General features: G+C 30.5%; 1 protein-coding gene across 1 annotated transcript in view; it reads right to left on the bottom strand.

Annotated features, from left to right (window-relative positions):
* The window catches only part of LOC143055428 (uncharacterized), a 74,672-nt gene that overhangs the window by 11,453 nt on the left and 42,782 nt on the right, over positions 1-20,437 (bottom strand). The window contains exons 7-9 of the mRNA XM_076228875.1: positions 17,831-17,912; positions 15,060-15,151; positions 5,412-5,750 (exon numbers count right to left, since the gene is read on the bottom strand). Coding sequence (XP_076084990.1) covers positions 5,412-5,750; positions 15,060-15,151; positions 17,831-17,912 — 513 coding nt within the window. The remainder of the gene's footprint in view (positions 1-5,411; positions 5,751-15,059; positions 15,152-17,830; positions 17,913-20,437) is intronic.

Raw genomic sequence — 20,437 nt, 5'->3', positions numbered from 1 at the left:
AAGAGGTTCTTCCAAAAACTATTAAACAACTTTTTGGAGACATAACTAGTTGAGATACAAAAGAACGTTTAAGTCAATTATCTGAATAAATCTGTACAAACATATTGTAAACACATAAATATACCATATTATGTAGGTATCTGTCAACTATCGGATACTGATTGTGTATTGCAAGTATGATGGCGTTTGAGTATAGTTTTTGAGAGAATTGTAGCGGGTGCTGTCTCATTAGTTTATACTCTATTTTTTTTTATTATTTAGAATATATCAAGTTGTTTAAAGAAAAAACTTTATCAAAATGTGCACCATCAACATGTATTAAAAGTATTTTATGTTATTACATGTATCTATATATGCGATCAAACCAAACCAAAGACATTTTGCATCAGTACTATGAAAAAGTGTTAATTCCATAAGGTGAATACTAATTGTCATTAAATGACAATTATTCAAAAGAATATATAGATTCGGCTATAACATGCATAATTTAATTGTCATTAAATGACAATTATTCAAAAGAATATATAATAGATTCGGCTATAACATGCATAATTTAATGGAACCATTTTTGTATACGAATGATCAAAACTTAGACTAGACGGCTTCTCAGCAACAGTTCAATATGAACTTTTCTGTTAAAAAAGTACATTACGGCATATAAAACTTTCATATATATTTTTTTATTCAGCTACCTTTAAATTATTCTTCGTATACTAAACCAAATCGATATCATATGATTTTATAAACATTTCTAATCATAATTCATATTCAATATTTTGATCCATATAAACAATAATGTAACCAGGTCAAGATTGGCATAATTTCAAAATAACTGTATGAAAAAGCTAGGACTTAGAAATTTATTAAACGAAAAGAAAAGTATTAGAAATTCTAAATTTAGATTTTTAAATTGTTTTGTTTAACACGATATTGAGTTAACAAATTTCAAATAAAGGAGTGATTGATACGATTGTTAAATAGCGTATCATGTTAACTGTGTCTTTATACGAGCGTTTGTCGTATTGCAATGTTCTTTTCACAGGGGGTAAAAGTCGATCAACGTTTCACTGGTTTTTCTTCCCACAGGGAGATAGTATTGCTAAACATTGAATGAAAATACTAGTCTGCTGGGTCTTTACTGGTCATGAAGCCCTGGGGCATTAATAAAGACTACTTTTAAATCAATTGTTTTGTAAAAGATCTTTTTTTTCTGCATTGAACAATCCCACTGCTCAATTTTATTTTAATTGTATCAAATATCACTTAAAATTCCGAACGGTTCATTCATTATTTCAGAAATATTGAGTAACATTATTGATAAATGTAATTAGGTCAACTAATTCTGATGTTTATTTATGAGTGTTATGACGTAAGATAAGAGCGTTTTCAGTAACAATTTACTATACCAGTTCTATTATTTGTATAAATTCTATAATGACTTGCAACTACTTAAGTTTCATTTAAATGATACCTCATCAAATTATTACTATAAAATGTATTAAAAGTAATTTGGTATGCACAGACAGCTGATGAAAACTAGTACAATTTGAATATTAAAGAGTTTAAATGAAATAGGCACTTTACTTATGTCTGCATTGTAGAAAATCGAACTGATACTGCCCACTAAACAATGCTGTTATATATTATATGAACTACCCATTAGATTTCAAATGAAGGGGTAGTATAAGCAATTAGGCCACCGAACGGCCTTCGACAATGAAAAAACATAAAGAATGTATGAAGCTAAAACTTATACTTTTTGCAAAAGTTTGTATATATGCTATCCAGTACTTTTATTTACATGGTACATGGTATTCTTATTTCTATTAGAATGCTAGTTATAATTTGGCAGGTATTCTATTCGCAGTTGCTCTTGCCAAAACAACTATCAAAATTCTAGTTTTGAGCCATCTTACAATTGACCAAGTTGTTAATAATCACGATAAACAATAAGACTAACGCTCGACATTGCATATATACACACCTGAGACTGAGGTGCTGTAAATTGTGGAAAAAGCTGTACGGAGAAGTATCGGAAATGTCCGTGGTGGAATTAACTAAAGGAGTAGGTGTTGGATTGGGGGATGGCTTTTATTCTTTGACTTGCGAAATAACCCATAATATTATGTTCAATTAATTTACATTTTAATAGCCTTTGCGTGCATAACTTTAAGAAAACATTGCTTTTTTTTTTAAACTTGTGAACTGTCTTGCGAAATTATCTATTATTTCTTTGGGTCAATTTACTTTTTAATAATGTGGTATGTACATGTATATATATTTTTAGGAAAAAACAATTCTTTCTCAATGATTCGCGAAAAAAAAACACTATTATATTATAAAATAACTTTTTTATGGCCGTGTTTAAAAAAAAATGAAAGAAAATTGCTAGCTCTTATTTTTGACCATTGGAATGGCCAGGGTGTAAATAACTTAGATTTACTTTTTAAAGAAACATTAACAATATCATCCTTAAAAATGCTACAAAAATGTAAACTACTTTGATTTAACTTTGGTACTGTTGACCATTTAAGTATAATATTATATTATAACACAGGACCTAAAGAGATTAGATTGAAAAATTTAATCCTTTTTAAATTGAACAAGACGCAGTTCATGCAGGTTAATCGGACAGCGCATTAATATTTAATTTCACAGTTACTTAAATTTATTTCTTTACATTTGACAGGGCCAATTATTGTTCACAAGCTGTTGATAAAACGATACTTAATACAGTCTATATAGCTACATATACTTTTGATCATTTGCCACAGTTTGTGCTAGCATTTCCTTGACCATTAGTCTTGTTTGAATGGTTTTACACTTGTAATTTGGGGGCCCTTTATAGCTTGTTGTTCGGTGTGAGCCAAGGCTCCGTGTTGAAGGACGTACCTTGACCTATAATTGTTTACTTTTATAAATTGTTATTTGGATGGAGAGTTGTCTCATTGGCACTCATACCACATCTTCCTGTACCTATTGTGTTACAGAAATGCCATTCAAATGTGAAATGTTCCTACTTTTCAAATCATTTTACTAAAATGCTTTAAAAAAATATGATTGAAAACTAATAGTTTGGCTTTAACTTGTATGTATGCCTCCCTTGGAATAGAAAGGGCCAACCCGGAGAGTATTGTCAAACTTGAAATGGTTCAACACGGGATTGTAGTTGCACGCTACAAATGGCGCACAGACTTTTAAGTTGACAGTTAATGATCATTGTGCACATGGAAACGAAGTGTGTCTAATTTTGAAGTAATTTTACAAACTGATATCAACAAAAAATTTAATTTGCTTGCTTACGTCACTGAAAAACTCTGCCATTGTTATACATAACACCCAAACAAAAGATCATACATACATGTATTTAAATAACGCATCTCGACGATTTAGAGCTTATAATATATTATACTTGTTGTAAGACATCTGTCTATTGTTTTAGACTCAATTTTACCCTCTAGATGTCTTTGGAATAACGTAAAGTCATTGGGTTGTGGTCAAAGAGACTATGCACAAAATTTACTTTCATCCGTATCAATTTAGAAATTGCGACTTCAAAAACAATTTGAAATGAAACTATGCAAAATCTGAATGTGTTCAATGCTCAAACATGTCATACATAGAACATTGAAAACCAAAAGATTTATATGCAGCATTCAGCAAAGTAAACCTAGGCAAGAGTAAATCAACTAAATTCTAGTCTAAAGCTGTTTATAAGTAAGTTTACGACTGAGAGAATTCTACAATTGCCGTTAGTTTACGACTGAGAGAATTCTACAATTGCCGTTGGTTTACGACTGAGAGAATTCTACAATTGCCGTTAGTTTACTGACGACTGAGAGAATTCTACATTTGCCGTTAGTTTACGACTGAGAGAATTCTACAATTGCCGTTAGTTTACTGACGACTGAGAGAATTCTACAATTGCCGTTAGTTTACGACTGAGAGAATTCTACAATTGCCGTTGTTTTCTTTGTTTTATAAAGACATGTATAAAATTTAGGTTGATGAACGACTTTCAACGTAAACATTTGGGAAACGAAAACTAATTTCAAAATCAAATGAACCGCACACGTGTTATTAAATACTAAGTCTAGTTTCAAATAAAGGTTTTCGCCGCATCAAGTTAAAAATATAAAAATATAGAAACATTCGAAATAAATAGTTTTAAATAATTCATTTTAAAAATAAATAAAGTTTTAATTTCCTTAAAGGACATTTTTTGTTAAAGTTTAATGACTTAGCAGATTCTGCCACAAGAATAGTATTTATTAAAAGATTGTTTGCTCGACGATGACACAGTAGATGCCCTGTATGAACCAACTGCGGTCTAAACAATAACCAGACTGACAAAGACGTAAAGATATGTCGGTTGTAGTTCGAGTCAAATGTTTTATTGTAGTAAATATTTAAATATTATTATTCAATTTTGTCATATTAATATTTTGTTTCTGATAACATCAACGATTTGTAATAAAGACTTTAATTCTATTTATTTTCTTTTCATTTATATAGGTATTATAAGTATTATTGAGTGAAGGTTTCTTTTTTTTCGTTTTGATGGTTTATTAACCAAATGCGTGTGTTCATGAGCAGACTGGTATTACAATAGACCAAAAGTGAATGCTATCATTATGAATGTATTTTATACAAATAACTTATTTCTCTGTCCATTTATAATAATTTAAGAGAATTTCTATGGATTGAAATTGAATAGACATTTAAGTTCCCTTTGAAATCAATTAAGTATATATTTCATTGCTCGTTTTTATCTTTTTCTTTTAAAGTAATACAAAATTAAATATTAGACTAATGATAATGCTAATACAGAACTAACATGTCACAAACAAAAAACATTATCTTAGAAATTATTGAAATAACCAAACAGCGTATTCATCAATAAATGATGATTTTTCATGCCTTCATTTCCCCAATTCAAAAATATTTTCAACCCATTAATGAATTTTAAATGTATCAATTAATGACAATAATTGATTTCGGAATTTTTGAATAAGTGAGGAGGATGGTATCTATTATTAAATCTGAGAATATTTTTCATCTTCAATTCATGGCTTCATCAATGTGGTAAAAATTTTCTTTGGACAAAAATGGTAGATATATTTTGTCTTTAACTTTTCCCCATAAATCATGATGTATTGTTTTAATACATATGTTGCTACATTTTTTTATTGTAAATAAACATGACCCTAAACAATACCTACATGTAGGAGTTAAAAACAAACAGTTAATAATATTAAAAAGCAGCATTTAATAACTACTGTTTTTCTCACCAACATAATCCTCGTTAAAGCTAACAACAGGTTTAATTAATCTTTACTTACATTAAACAAAACAATAATATTTAACATAACAAAGTCGGTAAAACGATTTATCTGAACTTAAACACTTACAGCTCTTTGGTATTTTTCCACTTCTCCCCAAATATCATCCGAATTGTTAGATCCCAACCCGTCTTTTTTCGACCATCTCCGCATGTCCGGTTCACTTTTCCGGCTGATAGTGCTTCCTGCACTGCTGGTGAACCCATCTTGTCTTGGATCTATGGCATCAGTTAAACTATGCGTTCTTGATAAAGGTGCTTCCGCTACCTTGATGGTCTGAACGGTAACACAACTTGTTTTCCTCATGTGTATAATAATAAGTTTTTCCAAAATATCCTCCGTCACGACATTTTTATCTAACTTCTCTAGAATGTCTTTGGTGAAGCTGTGGTCAAGTCGCTTTAATTCCTGAAATACATCCAATTATAAAAGTTCGTGAATCTAAATTATAAATTGTCTGAACTTTTGACCAGTAGCAAGTGTGTTTCAATCAATATCCATTTTTCATGTTTTAAAGCACAAAATTAGGAAGTCAAATGTGAAAGAAAGATTCTGATATTATTATGTAGACAACGATAGAGTCCTTTTCTTTCTTTTAATCATCCATTGTGTATGTCACACTCTATCCGTTATTCAAATAGCCACTTCTACTTTTCCCTTTCACTACCTATTGTGAGCCTTCGTATGCTTATGAAATTATTATAAACGAATTAATATACCACAATGGTTACTGGTGCGTTTAATATCTTCGCTCAACTAGCGGATTTCTATTGTTATAACAATAAGTTTAAAGATCCCCCGCCAATATATACAATTCGAGAAGGAAATGTGATTCAAAGTGCAAAGGTCGTCTCGTGACAATTGTCGTTTGGTGTTCAAGTGATTGCGTTTTTTCAAACTGTGTCGCAGCAGACGGTTCAGAGATCTGAACCTATTGATGAACCCTGGGTGTAATTCATCTCCGTATAAAAAGTTGTTTTATGGCAGCTGTAAAATTATTTAGACTTTTATTGACCATAATAATTAACATATACCTGTGTTAAAAGTTTTTTAATAGCGTCTTAATTTTTCAAATATTTATACTTCTTTATTCATTTCGAAACAATTTTAACACTGTCTTTAATCTATCCGCTAAAATATGAGTATTTTTATATACTTTTAATAAAATGCCTTTCCAACTCAATCATTTAAATATCAAACTTAATATTTACACAATTATTGAGACCACATCAATGATAAAAATCGGATCAATTCGAGAATTGAATTTAACACTGATTTAATGACTAACCACCTCATTTCAGTCTATTACCACAAATTTTTAAAAACAACATTGACTTTCTGAGCTGTCAGAAACATATATTGATGGCTATTGACAGTTTTATATCATAGCTCGTGAAGTAATATCGAAAATAAAAAAAATATTAAACACATTTTAAAATATCAAAAGAATAAGGCCTGAATCTTGCAGATACATTTACATTTTTATACATTAAAATTCGCCTTTATTTCCATGTCAATACAAATATGGAAATAATACAATCGAACGTAACATTTTGAAGTATGGGATCAAAATTTAGGACCATTTCCCTTAATTCCCCAGGACAAAATTCGGCACTTGCTAAACTAAAACCATATCGTGAAAAAGAATATTAATCACGTTTGGTGCATGATCTACTAACCCTTCCGGAGAACATGAAATAACTCCCGGTTTTGGGTGCGGTTCGTATTGCTTAGTCTTTAGTTTTCTATGTTCTGATTTGTAGACTGCTGTTGGCCTTTTGGTAGTTTTTCATTTTTTGACATGGCATTTCGTTCGATTTTTGAGTTTAAACATACTATAACCTAGAGCTTTTCAAATTATTTGAGCACTGCACATTGATGTTTAAGACAAATCTGACACATTATCACAGTTTAATCATGTTTTTGAAAACAAAATGATTTATATGATTGTAACATACATGAATATTTTTTTAATTTAAAACAACGAAACATAGCTTTGTACTTCCAATCTAATTTTAGTTTAGGTTGACAGGTTATTACAATATTATACATTTAAATTGCGGTAATTACTCATGAAAATTTGCCAAAATCTACCAAAGTTTCAGTTCGCAGCTATCTTAAGACAAGAGTGTATAAAAAGAAAATAAATATCCTGAATTAAATATTATTGCAAGAACAAAGTACATGCATGTACCTATAAACTGTTCATATACAATCATGCTGTGCTGTCCTCTTATATCGATAACTGTAGTTCCAAGAAGATTTCAAACGCAAATGCCCAAAATTAATTGTACAAATTTCAAGGCTAAATCACAAAAGAAACGTGTAGGTATTGCTTCAAACTATCAATCAGCTGTACGTATTGTTTATTAAAAAAACCAATTGCTTAACTTGCAATAAGCCTTATGAACAATATTACCACAAACTATTGGATGCAAAATATCATTTTTATCAAATCTTAGCCAGTGGTATAATATTTCAATAATATCACCTACAGACAAGAAAAAGAACAATAGAAAAAGAAAAGTCGCCCGTTTATCATAATCTTTGCCATGAAGATTGCAACGAGAAATGTCAAAGTCGAAAATGACATATTATTTTTTTTTAAATTGAGTTTGTGTGAACATTCGTATTTGTATATTTACAAAAAAATCTGTATTATTCATTGTTAAAATAGCTGTTGAGGGGTTTTTATGAAACATGTATAAATTTGCAATAACAGTCTAGACCGGAACAGTATTTAGGAATGAACATGTAAATGAACAAAAGCCCGAAATCTACCCTTGCTTTTGCCATAAAAATCTGTCAAACATTCATATCTTATAATTATGTCCTTGCTACGTGTTGGTCAGCAACACTATTCGTGTTTCTAAAATAAAGAATGACCACATTGTTATTGGACAAATTGCCACACACCTATTCTTCCCTTTGGTCATAAATCGGTCAAACATGGGTTAAAAGTGCACGCGAATGCAACCACATAGAGTGTAAGGTTAAAAAGATATATACTATTTTCGTTTTCTAATTTTGATTTATCACCACAATCAATGGTTTTATATGTTGTGGTTTACACCAGTGTGGGTCAGTGAGCAGGAGACGGTATTGATACATACAGTCTATTTAAATATACAAAAGAGTATACTGTTTTACACAAGGACCACAAAAGATTTTACGCTACTATACCATTCTAATTTCAAGACGGAACGATAATAAAGAGATATGCGATTAAAAAGGTGAAACGGATTTTTTTAATTAAATACTGACTTTTAATTTTATAAGACTCACCACCATTGTCACATTAAAAAAAAATAAGCAGATCATGAACATAGTTGTACAACTTACATTTTTGAAATTTATTCTATCCATTTTAATCAGTTGTCTTTTTCATAAAGACGAACTTCTATAGCACTTATTGGGACGTATTGTAATCAAAATATGATAAATTCCTTTTTAATTCGGTAGTTTAAATATGAAATGAAATATTAGTATAATTGAAAGTTATGAATTAGCATAATAAAAAGTGATAAGTAGAGTTAAACGTCCTACACTACCCTCCACGAACCCTTCTCTCCTTGGGGTAGCGATTTAAACTACGTCATACTTGCACTATTATAGCTACTTATATCGGTTCGCCCTTCTCTAACGAAAGTTTGTGAAATATATAACCATCGATTTTTCCATAATTTCGAGTGGATTTAAAGATTCGTTTAAAAATTTATTGTATGCTAAATATAAAAGGTCTAGACATTTCTTTTGCATGAGGATATTATGACGTGACCTTTGCTAAACTTTGATTCAGATATAAGTGCAAAAATGTCCGTACTTCAAATTTAAATCCTTTGTATAAATTTGTACAGGTCACTTTAAAGAGAAGCATGTCATCTTACAATAGCAGTGAAACACATACATGATTCAGACACTTTTACGGGATTATGGCATACACTTGAATATGAAGAGATTTATAATATAACATAAAACATACTTTTATTTTTAAAAAGCGTTGTAATTATTTTGTTTTGACGTTGCATATTTTCTACAAAGAGCCGTATTAAAATAAGTGGTCACTTGAAAATCCGACTACAGTATAACGCTTTTAGAATTTTAATATTATTTTTGTTCGGGAAAATCGGCCACCCATTTCATGTTCGGACTATTTCGAATGCCTAATTAAAAATAAGGGTGTGTGGCATGATTACCAATGATATAACTACCCAATCAGCGTTCAAATGAAGTGGATTTGAGCAAGAATATAATTAAGACAACAATACGGCCTTCAACAATGAGAAAAACCTACTGAGTATATAGTCGGTTACGAAAGGCTCAGATATAAAAAAAAAAAATGGGAAACAATTTAGATGAAAAAACCAAAGATCTAATTTATAACAAAACAATGTACTAAAAACATATATGACAAACACGAAATAACGACAATTACTGAACTACAGGCTCATGACTTTGGATAGACACATAAAGAATGTGGCGGGGTTTGTCATGTTTATAAGCATTCATATTATATAACAGTTTTGTTCTGCAACTGCTGGTTACGAATACGTGTCGCAGAATTATGATACGTAAACTTAACGCTCGCCCAGTCGCCCAAGGCGACCAGATTTTCGGCTGGGCGAATATATTTAATCATCCTGATCGCCCAGCTGGCGACTGTAAAAAAAAATGCAGTAAATCCCATTTTTACCCTGCATGACCACGTTTTGAAAAGTCGTTCCAGGCTTTTAAATGTTTGAAATGTATTTATCAATAGAGAATAAGGCAAAATGTCTGTCCTTTACAATGGCGGATATGCAAAAATCTTCTTGTAGCTACGATAAAAATAAACCACTCTGTCGTAAAAAGATTAGCTCAGTATTTAACCCATTGAACTTTGATTTTCTCCGAATACATTTCACACCAAGATATCTTTCAAAATGCAAGACTGTACATAAAACCACAACATCAAGATATTCAATGCAGGTTGTTGTAAAAAACAACATTTCAAACAAACAAGCAAAAAACCGATTTACTTTATTACGCCGTTTCAGTTTTTACCAAAAGCCACGAAGATGTTATCATATTGTATCCAACATTTTTCGTCATCAATTTAGTGCTGAATGACATTTCGATGTTGAAAGTCTCTAAAGTTTCTATTATAGACTCTTTTAAATATCTAAATTGAAAAAGGTTTTGTCATTTTTTTCAAATTTGACATTCTGAGCGAAGCGCATGTACGTAGTAACTTGGCTTTTTTGGTCTGTGATTCATTATAAAAGAGTTTACCCCATACAAATATATTGTAAGGAAGGGATTTAGGTGAAAATACAATTTTTCATATATTACATTCTGAGCGAATCGAAAACGTGGTAACTTAACATCTTGATCTTTGATTCATTATAAAAGAGTTTACCGCATACAAGGATATTCTAAAGGAAGGGATTTAGATGAAAATGGCATTCGGTATCTAAATTTTGATTTGTTCTTAAATCTTTCATGACACATTCAACTACAGATTAATTCTCCCCGATGGTTATTTAATTCACACGGTCATATACTAGATATCATTTTATATAGATCTAAATCCATTATGTCAATATTCTATTTATAGACCACAAATATTTCTCTAGGACTCTGGCTATTTTATACATTTGGAATATTATTTATAAAGGACTTTGATTGACCTGTATTCTAGATTATAAGCTTATGATAAAGATATGACCCATTAATGTTGTTTGATCTACATATATATATAAGATTTGCCACAAAGGGTGGTGAAAAGAAATAACACACAGAAGTTAAACATCGGTATATGTAAAGGTAATAGCTATTCTTTCTACAAACTAACTTATTTTAACCAGATGTGCGAAATCCTGACGTTCGAATATATTAGTTGAAACGTAAAAATGTGATTTTCAGGTATTTGGAAAAAATAATTTCAAAACGTGCATTTCTTTAGATATTCTTTTGGCTACTTTCTTTTTTTACAAATATGTACGTCACAAATAACAGCTCTGTGCATATCGTGTGATTATCAGGTTCATCTTTAACGAAAACTTTGATATAGATTATCCTCAGAGATTATCGTGATATTTTACGCTTAATCAACACTGTCAAATCCTTAAACCGCCGTTTAAATGCCATATCACAACTAAAGAGACTTGCATCATCATGGAACCATAATAGTCCTATATATTTAACATATGAAACGTTTTGAGTACACATCTATAATAATTTGATTATATTAACCAATATTTCAAAATGAAAAACATATCCAACGAATATATTACACTGAAACCGTTAAATTGCCGCTCTAAATTTCCATTGCCCTCAACAGTTGAAAAAAACTTCCTTTCTTTTTTATCGTTATTCAATAAGTTAATCGTTTTTAATGTTAAAAATTATCCATTTATGTCAAAAATATATGTTGTTTGCTGCTGTGTTGAGAGTTGACTTGATGTTTTATAGGAAGAGTTGTCTATATTAAACGGAACTTGAATCTACAGTGTCGGAAGTACGTGACGTTCGCCGTTGCATGGTATACGCGTCATTGTAGTCATACGATTACATCTGCTTTTCGTTTGTAAGTATTATAAATACTTTGATCTTCGTGGTTATATCTTTAATGTATATAGTACAGTTTAAAAAAAAAGAAATATGACAGTTAAATAAATGTACAACTTGTTACTCTTTCATTCAGTTTGTGTTTTCTCCCTACGGAGAGATGATACACCTTATGATCGCTATTTGTCCGCCATTACTGGATATCACACAGGTTCCCGAAAACTTTGACGTCATAAAACAAAATATCTGACGCCACAATGGAAAAGTGATTGTTGTATGCGTCATGAGTTCAAGCGGCTGGGTCAGCCTGGATTAGCGATAAGGTGTATTTATTCACCATATTATGAATGATTAAATTTCAGATTTGATGTTAATTGGTACCCAACACTTTCACTAAAATTAATTTGGCTCGTTTAATTTTCATAAAATTTTGTCAAAGTATTTACTTTGAGATTTTAATAAAAATATAAAAATTTAAAAAAAAATTGAACCAACCGTTTTGTCAGAAAAAATACACTGGTCATATAGCAATTTGACAAACACCAATTTTGATCATTGAGAAGCTTAATATTCCTTTTACAACACAACGTAATTAAAACGTCTAGCTGACTTTACAGAGTTATCTCCCTGTAGTGTTAGGTACCACCTTAAACGGAGGCGTTCGGTGAATAAGGCATTAGATGACTTTATTTTAAAAAATAATTGACTGAATCATCATTATATGTTTTTTTTTTTTTTTTTTTTTTTTTTTTTTTTTTTTTTTTTTTATTTTACTCCACCTGTATTTGACAGTTTTTGTTTAACAGATGAAAAACCCCATACTTTTACACCCCAAATTCTGGTTGTATGGGTATTTAATTTGTGTAACTAAATAAACTGACGATTAACATAGCAAAACAGTTGAATAACAAAGTTTAAAATGTAGTTCTGTGCCATTCACCGCAGTTTACGTCAGAAAAAGGGATGTCATAGCCCACGCTTAATCGCTCCTATTATTCTTTATAAAATATTTCATCCAAAAGAATAAAAATATAATTAATTTTAAATGTACGCACATTATCAAGTTATCATATTTTAAGCATTATTCTTTTTAATGTTCTCGTTTCCCATGCACCATATCTTTTCAACTTCTTTTTGTTACCTGATATGATTAAGGCATCTTTACAAAATATATTTATAAATAAAATTAGACTTTATCCACTATTCTCCTGAATGTGATGGAAAACGGTTTTCTTATTTTAATGTTCACTTTCAAATGTTTCAATCAGCAGCCTGAGATATCAAATTGATTTATTATAAAGTCAACTATTAAGTTTTTTAACGACTTTTAGTATTAAAAAAAGTGCTTCTGTCTTCCGATGTTAAAAAGCATAAACAGCAAATATTTTTAAGTTATTTTGTTCATAACTGCGTTCGGAATTATTAAATATGTTTTCCCATTAACTCCTTACAATCTGGCAGAAATAGAACAGTTCTTTTGTCAATACAAATAAGCATTACTGACATATAAATATACCGTTTTTTGCACTTGTGACTTTTTTTCAAGCGACATATTTTTCTCATGTATACTTGTACTTACATAATGCCGTATGAGGACCAGTGCTAGTTCCAAATTACTTATTTGTTTTTTCACATTCTTATATGGATTGTATTAGTTGTCTAATAAGCTGTAACACAACACCCCTTCTTACTTTCATACTTGACCGACACTTAACTAAATTATATGGAGGTCAAAAACCAATATCTAAAGTTAAACCGATTCCTATCTGTCTTTAACATGATTGTATCTAATAATCATTGTTAAGGTTATGTAAGTAGATAATCCGACAAAGTATTGACAGGAGAACACCAAAATATTTTTGTTTTGTGTACTTAATAACAGTTTCAAGATGATTAATCCCTGTTACTACTGACGCAATAGGGGTCAACATTATCCTTAAACGTCTATTATGCCTATAGAAAAAACGTGTACCCTTAGGAAAGCAACAAGTAAGAATAAAAGATTAGCGGTAAATTTTAAATCACACTATTTAAAAATACATTTGCTGGTCTTGTTAGAAGATACCTGTATACATAACCATCATTGAAATAAACTTAGAGACAAGTATAGTTGAATTTGTTAGGTCGCAAAACGTAAAATCACTCAAGCATGTCAATGCTTCAGCACTGACCATATTTGGTTGAATAATTTGTGTATTGTTTATGCTAATTACACAATACTAAGTTTTAAGACAAGATTCGAGACAAACATAAATACAATCAAGTAATTATGTTCCTTTGTCTCGTATCTATTTCTAAGTCAGACAGTAAAACGTAAAAAAGCGTTAGTTTTGAAATGTCTTAGATTGGTTTTAAATACACAACCATGTTTAATAAGATGCGTCGTGTAGAGTGCGCTCTAAGGGAGCTGTTGGAAACCCATTTTGAAAGGCAAATGTTGCTCCATTTTTTTCAACTAGCATTCAAAATTGTGAGCTCTTCGTCCAAGTCGAACAACCTGACTTACATATCGTATGTTTTCAGTGTTAAAATGCTTTCATCATTTACAAATGACAACCACCAACCGATCAGTTCAAAAGAATTATATGTATGTTACTTCCAAAACATTCAAAATCATTTACTAGCACACATAATTTGTGTGAGTACTTCATATAAACAAAGATGAAACAACTATTCAAATCATTTTATGGTACATATATATCATCATAGAAAAGCGAAGAAAATAGTCTGCAGGGACAAAAAAAAACATTTTGGGTAGACTATATCAAATACTAACAACATGTTTATAAGAGCAATCATTTTGTTATAAACTATTCTACCGAAAAACAATACTAAAAGATACCAGGAAGCATAGAAAATATTAGCTTTGGACAAATAATCAAACAACATATTTTCATAAATATCATTAACAGTAGAAGCTTAAGAGAGGAACGAAAGATACCAGAAGGACATTCAAACTCATAAATCGAAAGAAAAAAACCGGATAACGCTATCGCTAAGAAAGAAAAAGACAAACAGACAAACAATAGTACACAAAACACAACATAGAAAACTAAAGACTAAGCAACACGAACCCCACCAAAAACTGGGGGTAATATCCGGTGCTCCGGAAAAGCATGAAGATGAGTTGCTCTTTTGAATTTAATAAAAAGGAAGAAAATAACTTACCAGTTCAATTTCGGCTGGAGTAGCTTCTTTACCATCTTGTTTCCCTTTGCTTGTGGTATCCTGCAAATGGAAAATATCCCTGTATCCTTTTTCTGAAGTTTATTGATTTAAAATATACAAAACATATACTTTTAAAGTTAAAGAATCTTAATGCATTCAAAGTTGTTTGCATATCAATTCAAGCTAAGTCGATGAGATAAACGACAATCATCATATGTGCTTCTCCAAATTTTGATAATTTTAATTGACTGTTTATGAAAATAAATATTAATTTCAATTGTCAATGAACATCTTATCTAGTTATTTAAATAAAGATAAGACGAATATGAAATAAACATCGAACCCTAGGTGTGACCTAGGGGCTTGATAATGGACCCTGTCTTAAGTGGAACGTTTTGATCTTTTGACAAGGTTTAATTAAATGTCGTAAACAGCGATGATTTATTAACCAGATGATAAATTCTGGATTATGAAATCTAATACCAGATTAATAATTCGTATAATAATTGAAACTGTTTTTCATATGTATGACTGACAGTGTTTATTGACAAGTAGAAATAGTCCTTTTAGCTGCCAAGTCAATATGTGAAAAGAGTTTTTATACGAAATACTAAAGACTATAAAAAGCATTTAGCTTTTGACTGATATTTCAAAATGCCAATAATTTGTTAAAAGGCCATCCTGTGTGTTGGTGTTGATTTTTATTTGACTTGTAGAGACCAGACTACAGGACGTCGGGTTCGCATACAATAAAAAGTTCAACTTATTGTTTATTTGTCAGTGAACTAAAAATGTCAGCAAATTCAAGCCCATGACGTGGAGCAGGACATTGTACTTAAATTGATCAGATCAATTACTGAAAGTTGTTTCATTCTTTTCGTTTTCTATTATAAAGTTAAGTTATTTCTATTTTTTGTCCTATTCAGCGGCTGCGTTCGTTATGCTATTACATCGAGTTTTTATATTCAGTGTTCATTTCTAAAGATATAGAAATACACTGAAATTGACACTTCCATTTTCTTTCTTTCAATTTCCATAAATAGTGACAACCTTCGATTTAGTACAAGAGCACAATTTCTAAACTGACAGTTTACAATAACTTGGGCAAGTTTCACTAAAAGTAAGCCAAAAACGAAGAACTCACTACTTTGTTTGTGATACCATCGTGGAAATATAGGCCAACAAAAAAAAACACAGATTCAGTGTTTGAGAAGCTGATGTCAGTGTAACAAGTGTAATAAGTACAATAAGTACAAAAATTCTCAAAGAAAACTTCAAGGTGCATTTATATTTTTGATTTTAAAACCATTTTTTTCTTAAAGTCTTTTTTTTAATTACTGATATTGTTGTTTATCATCCATCCAGCCAGCCACAAAAACACACTTCAGCTCATTTCTTACTTGTTTCCCATTTGCACAAATTAATATGCTAGGTTACAGGAAAACAGCTGCATATTATAGTATTCTAATATACAATTTATAGACTGATATAAGATGTTGTTAGTTAGTTCGACCCATTTCCTTACATTCAGTCTGGTTCCAGTTGTTTCAGAGAACGATTGGAACAAGTCATCGAAAATGGGAGGAAATGGAAGGTAAGGTTTATAAGATGAACAACAGGGACGTTCAACACGTATAGTATTGATACAATACATAACTTGACGGGATATGTATAAGTAGGTATTGTTTACTAGCTAGGTTACTTGCATCATTTATGTAATGCGATTATTTTAAATTCGATTTTTTTCATCGAATGATGATGTCAAATCAAGAGATCGCTTCATACCTTTAATAGTAGCAAATTAGAAATCTTGTCTACATAATATAATGAGCGGGTATTGTATTTTTCCCTTATAAAGTGAAAGTCGGTGAGGTTTTTGTTGGTTTAAATATCAACATTTAACATCAATCAGATATTGGATTTTAATCGTTGTATTACTTACGTTTCATGTCAACATTTATGTTTCCTTATACAAACTAATACATCAATTAAACCCTTACAGTTTACAAAGTAAAAGGGGTAACTAAATTTTAATAATTATTCTCAAATTAACTGTATTGTTATATTGTTATAATTAAGTTCATACCGTACACGCTTTGAAAGTAATGGAAGTGCTTACTTTGTTCTATTTTGACCTTCATTTGTGGTTAACCTTGAATATTGATGCATGCGCCCCTCACTGAGTAATTGAGTATTAATTTCTTGTTTTAGTTCATATAGCTTTTACAGATGTTCCAAAATAATTAATTGTAGTATTATTGCCAAGAAGATCAATATCAACCAGAAACAAAATTACAAGAATGCAACTTGAACAGCTATTGCATGGTTACCGTTATGCCTTCAACAATGCGCAAAACCTATACACAGTAAAGTATGTTTTAACAAAACAGACCTAACGAGACAAATTTATAACAATTCAAAGGAGAACACTAACGACCGATTTTATCAAACATCTTTTATAGCATGTCGACACCGAGTTTTGATGCTAGTTAACCTGTTTGAGGAGCCTGTAATTCAGTCTATCAGTTTTGGTTTTTGCTATATTGTTTTTTACAAATAACACGCCGTTGTTGTTTTCGTTTAAATCATTTTACATTTTGTCATATTTCCACCATTTATTGGATTGCTATACCGTAAAGTGTTTTGCACTTAGTTGAATGTGATCTATATTTGCTAAAATCTGCGTCATTTGGTCACTATTGGAAAGTTGTCGCATTGGAAATCATATAATATCTCCAAGAAGCTTTATGGTATAGATCAACAGGACATACCCAATCTCAGACTGCTAACATGTTTGAATAAATATATGACATAATCATGTTTTTGTCCTGAATGTAGATGCAACATTTTTCGCTGCATTTTATGAAAAAAGCAACTATTAACTCATGACATTACTGATAATTTGCATGATTTGAATGAATGGCATGTGAACTAACTACATGTACATATAAGGAATCAAGATTTGAAATGTACGGAAAGGCTAATGAATCAACGTTTAAAATATACTTAACAATTTTCTTACAGTATGCAACATAAAATATGTCAGTAATATATTTGACATCATCATATATGTATGATTGTATTCAGTACGTCAAGTGCAAAATTATGGTTATGAAAATTAAATAAAAAAAAAAATCAAATAGTAGTTCTAAAGTTTTACAGAATTATGACTTCTGCTCATAAATTATTTACAAACATTTACGTTCTAGCAACTTATGCCCACGATTAAATTCAATAAAACATGTTGAATGTCAAAATAATTCTTCTTTATTATTATTCGTAAAAATGAAAATTTACGACTTTATTTTAATTATGCAATAAAGAAAAAAACTTACATTGATAATTATTAATTTCATTCTTTGATCCTCTTTCTGAAGTCGGAGACCAACCAATCCTTTTTATATGGAACATTGATCTTTATAACCTTTGCATGTATTACAATTATAGTATTCTCTTCATTATAACTTGGTCAGCTTTTGAGGATAAACAATTGAACGCTAGACCATTAGCAGGGAAGCCCACTTAAAAGAGCATATGTACAGACTGTCTTGTGACACAAGACATTTAACATATAGAAGTTACCATATCACACTTTCCATGGGTTGCAGGGAGCGTAAAAAATCTACATAAATATTCAAATATTTTCAAAAAAAACAAAAAATATTTTTTTTTAATCATCAGTCATCAAAAACCGTTCTCGTTTAGGCAGTTGCTCTGAATAATAGAACGACACTTTGTAAAGAAATTGAATTGTATCACTAATCCGAAATAATATTTTAGATGAATTTTTATATGCTTGGCACATATTTCGTTGTCAAAGAAAAATGTAGATCGTTTTACCACATGGTAATATTTTACAAATAAAGACAACAGTAGTATACCGCTGTTCAAGCTAAGGAAGGAAGTAGATTCGCTTATTGTGTGTCTCGATGTTTAATTTTATTTGACACAATGTTTGTATGGCAGATTTATGGTGATACAAGTAAAAACTGATAAATGGTTAAATGCAAAAAAATATTGTAAGGCATTGATCATTTGTTTTGACAAGTTACATGGATAAATGAGTGTTTCAATTGTAGTTGTATTGTAATTATAGATGAATAACCGCTATCGAATGGAGGTCTGATTTTCATTACTCTTTTTGTTTAATTTATTCCTCTCTCGAAATATAAAGTATGCAATCATTTTTTAGTTGGAGAACATAAGTTTTCAAAACATAAACGTGTCGTCATTTTGTATCGTTCATGGACTTCGTAATGTGATGATTAATGACAAAATCGCACGTAAGTTCGATTCCCTCAAATGAAAGTCTTTTTTGAGAGTAAATAGTTGATCCGCTTCAAGTTATAATATACGTTATCTTTAGTTGGCAGTGGATTCCTAAAGTCAGAACAATAGATCAACATAGACATGGATTAGATTCTTAATTAGCATAACATAACTATTATTTCCTTTTGATTTCATTATTACGAATCTGATATCAATTTCATTATTAGTATTTGTAAGTCTTGCAAAAAATCTGAAGAATTTACATGTTCGTGCTAATTCGCTCCCAGGGGAAGAATGTAAAACCGTATAACAAATATATATGAAATTAATGACGAACTATCATAAACTCCTTTCACATGATAGCCTATGTACTTAGAAGGGTTGATGTTGTTTTATAGAAACAATCATGATCCTCATCGATGAAGCCCAAAACATATTAATAACATCTAATACGTATGTATGAATAATTATTTATTATAAAAGAGAGGCGAAAGACACCAAAGGATATTTATAATTAGCCCATTTCCTAAATCTCTTACACTAGGAACAATTCGTGGAGAAGTATCAAATTCAAAATAGCTATTTAATGACGAGGTTTCTGCTGCAGAAATAAAAATGAAGACTATGCTTTCTTCCATAATATCTACGGTTATTGTACACGAAAATATAGGATACATAGTAGCTTTATGGTGATCACTGGTGATATATTAGCATTATTTTGTTAAAAGTTTAAAAGATACTATGTTTTTAGTTTAAAGAACATTCATTTAACAAGCCAATTTGATTGAAGTGGTCCTCGCGAGCATGTAGCTTTTCATTAAATCAACTAGTATAGTGCGATTAAAATCTAGGTATAGACTTCATTTATCTGATCGCCATCGGAGAATTTAATTATGTGATATTCAATACGACACTTCGACCTGCAAAGTTTATTGTAGTCGTTCTGTCACATAAGGTCAACTCGACTTGCTTTTAAAAGTATCAAAAACGACGTAGTTATAAAGAATTACTAAACAAAAGCTTAACCTTAATCATTGCATCGGCAATTTAAATATTTATAACAGTCTATATTTTTATACGTTTGACTTCAAAAGGTTTAAGGAGACACC

The sequence above is a fragment of the Mytilus galloprovincialis genome, chromosome 1 (assembly GCF_965363235.1).
Source record: "Mytilus galloprovincialis chromosome 1, xbMytGall1.hap1.1, whole genome shotgun sequence".
NCBI classification, from domain to species: Eukaryota; Metazoa; Mollusca; class Bivalvia; order Mytilida; family Mytilidae; genus Mytilus; species Mytilus galloprovincialis.
Note: the sequence above shows the minus strand (reverse complement) of the source record. Positions and strands in the feature narration are given on the sequence as shown.